Source organism: Galeopterus variegatus, unplaced genomic scaffold (assembly GCF_000696425.1).
Source record: "Galeopterus variegatus unplaced genomic scaffold, G_variegatus-3.0.2 Scaffold9522, whole genome shotgun sequence".
Classification (NCBI taxonomy): Eukaryota; Metazoa; Chordata; class Mammalia; order Dermoptera; family Cynocephalidae; genus Galeopterus; species Galeopterus variegatus.
In genome coordinates this window covers 65,916-72,743 of record NW_007735633.1, presented here as the reverse complement: position 1 = coordinate 72,743, position 6,828 = coordinate 65,916, and the positions used below count along the sequence as shown (strand labels likewise).

General features: G+C 31.0%; 1 protein-coding gene across 1 annotated transcript in view; it reads right to left on the bottom strand.

Moving 5' to 3' along the window:
* Positions 1–6,828, bottom strand: part of SLCO6A1 (solute carrier organic anion transporter family, member 6A1) — a gene marked incomplete at both ends in the record, with an annotated part of 63,980 nt that overhangs the window by 2,283 nt on the left and 54,869 nt on the right. Inside the window, 1 exon segment of the mRNA XM_008593686.1 lies at positions 6,000–6,070. Within this exon segment, the coding sequence (XP_008591908.1) occupies positions 6,000–6,070 (71 nt within the window).

Sequence of the window (6,828 nt, the reverse complement as noted above, 5' to 3'; positions counted from 1 at the left end):
CAATAATGCATGGTTTTTATCATTATTTTAGGAATGTAATGGCTCACATAGGGTGACCATAATCTTTTGGTTGCCTGGGACAGTCCCAGTTGATGCCTTATGTGCTGTCATAATTATTAGCAGAACGTTTGAATGATAGATAATGTTTCCATTTGTTTTAAATTTAGTCACTAACCATCGTAGTAACGTAATCACTAGACTTTTTGATAAAATGTCATTAAAAAAGTAAATAAATAAATCACAAACATTTAAGAAGAGATATAGTGAAAAGAACTCTAGACCAAGAATCAATAAACTTTAGATTTTAATTTTGGATACATCCACTAAATAGCTATTTTCTTGATTTTTAATTTATTATGTAAAGAAATTGGACTAAACAATTAGAAATGTTATTTTCTAGAACTGGAAATCACACTATTACAAGTCTTTAATTCAAGTTCACAGGAAAACATTAGCAAGTAAGGAATTCAAAATCATAATAAGGATTTCATAGTCACTTTATCTATAGTCTAGGTATATTGTCTCCAACCCCATATACAAATACTATGAACATTGTCTTTTGCGTTCATGCTTTGGAAACAATTTTAATGAAAAGCAATAAGTAAAATGAAATTACTGTGTATTTTTCCAACCCCATATACAAATACTATGAACATTGTCTTTTGCATTCATGCTTTGGAAACAATTTTAATGAAAAGCAATAAGTAAAATGAAATTACTGTGTATTTTGCTTTTGATGTCATACAGAGTAAAAAATAAGAATTTGGGGAAAAGTTAGTGAATAAATGTTTGTGGCAAATTTACTTCAAATTCTGTACTTTCCTCTTCCATACTAAAGATACCTGCTTTTTCACTTCACACATGGCTGCCTAGAAAAATTACTTTTCCATAATGAACATACAGTGTGGCCATATGTCTAAGACCTGATCAACTATGTAAAACAGCGTGTACTAGTTCTCAATGACTTCTTTCTTATTATGTAATGGCTGGAGAGGAGAAATAATGCTTTGATCTCTAACAGCCAGCCATCTTAATTCATGAAGTGATGGTAATAATTAAGGCAACACATGGTACAGCAATAAGACTGAAAGAATATGGTCTTTGATACCACGCATACTCCAGTCTCTAACTTTGATACTCCAGCCTCTAACTTTCTGCAGCTTTCATGAAGAGAGAAAAAAGCAAAATGAAATTCTATGTTATTCAAGCCATTCTTTTTTATTTCTGTTACTTGTAGCCAAGCTAAATATGTTACATCTCCGAGAATAGGAAAGATTGGTTATATCTAAGCATTACAACCTTTTTGTTCTGATGAAATATTGCAAGTATTCACAAAATAGAGAATACAGAACACCCATATATCCAACCCTCAATTTTCTTAGATCTTAAGTAGAGAACCCCTGTGCACCTCTCCCCATCCCTTTTTTTGCTCTTCCACTCAACAGTAAATATTCTTCTGAATTTAATGTTATAGATTTGAATTTATGGTGCAAATTTAATGTAATCAAACATATCAATCTTTGCATTTAAAAATTTTAGTGTTTTGTGTCTTCTTTAAGAAATCTTGTCCTACAGTAAGGTCAAAAAACTATTTTCCCTCTGTTCTTTCCTGAACATTTAAAGTTTCATTTTCACTCTTCGGTCTTTTATAAGCTGCAGTGAAATTCTTGTGTACTGTGGTTGGCTGAAATCTGTTGTTGTTGTTGTTGCTTTTCCTGTTGGATTATCAATGCCCTGTGTACTATTTTTTGAAAAACTCAGACTTCCTCACAGATTTCTAAAATTTTTTATTCTAAATTATTTTTTCTAAATTTTTCATAAATCAAATTTTCATGGACATATTTCTGGGCTTTTTATTTTGAAGCCTTTGCTCATCTCTGCAATTAAGAATATACTGTCTTAATTGTTGTGTGTTTAAAATAAATTTTAATATCATGTAGGGTCTTCTTTTTAGGAAGTGTATTATTCGTTCTTGGTCTTATGCCCTTCCAAATAACTATGAAAAATAAGCTTTCGAGATCCATGAAAAATTCTATTAAGATTTTTATTAGAATTGCAAGAAATTTATAAGTTAATTTACAGAAAAGTGACAGCTTTATAATAGTTAGCCTTCCAATATATGAACATCCTATAGCTTTCCATTGATTTAGGTGTCATTTTATGCTTATCAGTGAAGTTTTACTTTCCTTCATAAAGATTTTGTACATCTTTGATAGTTTTATTTCTAGATGCCTTATCATTATGTTAATTTTCCATCAAAATTCTTTTATAAATATTATATTTTGTTTCCTTTATTTGTTGCTAGAGTGAAGGAACAGTTCATACTTATTTTGTGTTTTCGAATCCAGAGATTTTCAACTGATGTATTATTAATTCTCCAATTGTAGATTCCCATGAACTTTTTACAAGCCAAATTATATTTTTGAAGAATAATGAAAGTTTTCTCTTTCTAATATTTATAACTTTTATGACCAGTATGCGTGTTACTGCAATGACTAAGCATTCAACATAAGGCTTAATAAAAGTAATAAAACTCATCTTCTCCCTATCATTGAGTTAGAAAGACTCTGTTAAATGGAAGTGATGAGAGTGGGCATTCTCATCTTGTTCCAGATCTTAAAGGAAAAGTTTTCACCCATCATTGAGTGTGATGTTAGACATGGGCTTGTCATAAATGGCCTTTATTGTCTAGAGGTACATTTCTTTTATGCCTAACTTGTTGAGAGTTTTTTTTCATAAAATAATTTTATCAAATAATTTTTCTGCATCCATAGAGATAATTTTATGGGTTTTGTCTTTCATTCTGTTAATATGGTTATCACATTTACTGATTTGCATATCTTAAACCATCCTTGCATTTCAGAGATATGTTCCACTTTGATCATAGTGAATGATCCTTTTAATGTACTGTTGAATTTAGTTTGCTAGTATTTTGTTAAGGATTTTTGCATAGGTTCATCAGGGATACTGGCCTGTACCTTCTTCTTGTAGTGTGCTTTACTGGTTTTGGAATCAGGATTATGGTAGCCTTATAAAATGAGTTTGAAAGTTTTCCCTCTTCAGTTTTTTGGAAGAGTTTGAGAATAATTGGTATTTGTTCTTTTTTAAATATTTGGTACACTGCTGGTGTGAAGCGATCTGATCCTGGGCTTTTCATTGACAGGAGATTTTTTATTGTTGATTCAATTTCCTTACTCTTTATTGGTCTGTTCAGATTTTGTATTTGTTGATATGTTATATGTATCTAAGAATTTATCCATTTCTTCTCATCTGATCCTGGGCTTTTCTTTGACAGGAGATTTTTTATTGTTGATTCAATTTCCTTACTCTTTATTGATCTGTTCAGATTTTGTATTTGTTGATATGTTATATGTATCTAAGAATTTATCCATTTCTTCTAGGTTAACAGTTTTTTGGGTGTGTAGTTGTTCATTATAGTCACTTATGATCCTTTGTATTTCTGTGGTATCAGTTGTAACATCTCTTTCGTTTCTGACTTAATTTGACTCTTCTGTCTTTCCTTCTTAGTCTGGCTAAAGGTTTGTCAATTTTGTTTATCTTTTCAAAGAATCAACTCTTAGTTTTGTTGATTTTAATTTAGTTTCTACTGTCTTTCTATTCTCTATTTCTGCTCTGATATTTATTTCCTTCCTTCTACATACCGTGAGCTTAGTTTGTTCTTCCTTTTCTAGTTCCTGGAGGTGTACTGTTAAGTTGCTTATTTGATATCTTTCTTCTTTTTTGATATAGGCACTTATTGCCATAAACTTGCTTCTTAGAACTACTTTTGCTGTATCTTGTAAGTTTTGGTATGCTGTGTTTCCACTTTCATTTGTCTGAAGATATTTTTTAATTCCCCCCTTAATTTCTTCTTTGATCCTCGGTTGTTCAAGAACATGTTGCTTAATTCCCATGCATTTGTAAATTTTCCAGAGTTCCTCCTGTTATTGACTTCTAGTTTTGTTCCATTATGAATATAAAGATACTTGATGTGATTTCAGTTTTCTTAAAATTGTCAAGACTTGTTTTGTGGCCTAACAAGTGATCTGTCCTGGAGAATGTCCTGTGTGTACTTAAGAAGAATGTGTATTCTACTGCTATTGGACCAATTTTCTATATGTCTGCTAGGTCCATTTGGTCTAAGGTGTTGTTCAAGTTCACTGTTTCCTTATTGATTTTCTGTATGAATGATATATCCCTTGTTGAAAGTGTTGTATTAAAATTCCCTATTATTATTGTATTTCAATCTACCTCACCTTTCATATCTGTTAATATTTACCTTATACATTTAGGTGCTCTGATGTTGGTGCATATATATTTAAAATTGTTATATTCTCTTGATAAATTGACCACTTTATTATTATAGAAAGTCCTTCTTTGTCTCTTCTCACCATTTTGTCTGACATAAGTATAGCCACTTTTTGCTTATCATTCACTTGGAATACCTTTTTTCATCCCTCACTTTATGTGTGTCCTTAAAGATAAAGTGAGTCTCTTGTAGGCAGTTTATGAGTTGGATTTTGTTTGTTTGTTTGTTTTCTTCACCCATTTAGCTACTGTGTATTTTTGATTGGAGAATTTAAACCATTCGTATTTAGAGTAATTATTGATAGGTAAGGACTTACTACTGGCATTTTGCTGATTTTTATTTGGCATATTGTTAAATAATATTTTAATTTTTGCTAAGTTTTGGACTATTTTGTACTTTTTTTGTTCCTTTCTTCAATCTTGTTATCTTTCTTTGTGATTTGTTGTATTTTTCTGTCTCTTTTTCTTTTAGTATGTCTACTAAAGGTTTTTTCTTTATGGTTATCATAAAGCTTACATAAAACTTCTTATAGTCATAATATCCTAGTTTAAGCTAATAGCACCTTAACTTCAATTCCATACAAAGATTCTACACTTACACTTCTCTCCCACACACACATTTTTTGCTGTTGATGTTGTACCTTACATCTATTTATATTGTGTATCTGTTAACCAATTCTTTATAGTTATAGTTGTTTTTAATACATTTATTGGTCTTTTAACTCTTATGCTAGATTTAGAGTTACACACCATCTTTACAGTATTAGACTATTCTCAATTTGATTATTTGTTTGCCTTTATCAGTAAGATTTATACTTTTATATGTTTTCATATTGTTACTAATTGTGCTTTCATTTCAACTCCAAGAATTTCCTTTAGCATTTCTGATAAGTCTGGTCTCATGATAATGAACTCCCACAGTTTTCCTTTATCTTGTAATGTCCTTATCTCTCCTCCATTACTGAAGAACAGCTTTGAAGGGTGTGGTATCCTTGGTTAGAAATTTTTTTTCCTTTAGCACTTTGAATGTTATCCCATTCCCTCCTGGCTAGCCAAATTTCCATTGAGATATCTGATGACAGCCTTATGAAAGATCCTTTATATGTGGTAAATTTCTTCTCTCTTGCTGTTTTCAGGACTCTGTCTGATTTTTAACAATTTCACTATAATGTGTCTCAGAGTATTCCTTTTTGAATTGATCTTCCATGGAGTTATTTCTGATTCCTGAAACTGTATGAACATAACTCTCCCAAGATTGGGGAAGATTTCAGACAGTCTTTCTTTAAATAACCTTTCTGCCCCATCTCTCTCTTCTCCATCTGGTACTCCCATAATTTATATATTCATACATTTGATGGTGTTCCATATGTCCCTTGTGCTTTCTTTACTCTTTTTCAATCTTTTTTCTTTTTGCTCCTCTAATTGGGTAATTTTAAAAGATCATCTTTGAATTCACTAATTCTTTCTTCTGTATGATTAAGTCTGCTGTTAAAGTTCTCTATTGGGTTTTTCATTTCTTTCATTATATTATTCTGCTCCAGTTTTTTAATGGTTTCTATTTCTTTATATATATTATATCATAATATATATGTATATATGTATATATGTATCCATATACATATGGATATGGATATAAATATACAGTGATATGTGTGTGTGTGTGTGTGTATAGTGTGTGTGTGATATTTTACCACTCCTCTTAAAATGTAGAAACCTTACAACCATATAAGTGATTTTACTTCTCCCTTTAAGTTGTAGTTTCACACATATTGTATTTGGATTCATTGAAAGCCACACCAGAAAATGTTGTTATTTTTGCTTTCAACAGTCATCTATATCTTAAACTTAAGGTGAAAAATTAGCCTATTTACTCATATATTTATCATTTCTTTTATTCCTCCTTCATCCTTCAAGTTCTAAGTTTTCCTTTTATATCATCTCTTTTCAGACTGAAGAGATCCCTTTATGGTTTCTTTTACAGCTCTGTTTTGTCTCACAGTTTGAGGGCATGTTCTTAGTCTGCCTGGTAATTTTTTAAAAACCAACCAAACAAATGAAAAAAACAAGGCCTTTTCCTAAGACATTTTACAGCTTTGGGTGATATTATTTTTCTCTACTAGAAAGAGTGTTGTATGACCCCTCTGACCAATTAGAGACCAAATTAACTCGTGGTTAGGCTATAGTACTTTAGGGAAAACTTCATATCTAAGTCTTAGCGTTACATAGATACCAGTTGAGATCATGTAGTATTCACCAGGGTTCCTCCACCCAGTACATTCTAACTCCTATCTACAGAGCATCACAATACTGCTGAAAGTCTACTCTGCTTTTTATGAGTTTCTGCTTGATTTCACCTTCCTAGCTTCATAATTCAAAAACTGTATTGAGTACAAACCTAACAGACTGTTTTATCACTGTTATATTTTTCTATTCTCTGATATTCTAGCTTCTCTGTATCCTACTTTTTGTTTCTTTAGGCTCATACATCTGTTAAAATATTAAAATATTTTGTTGGTTTCC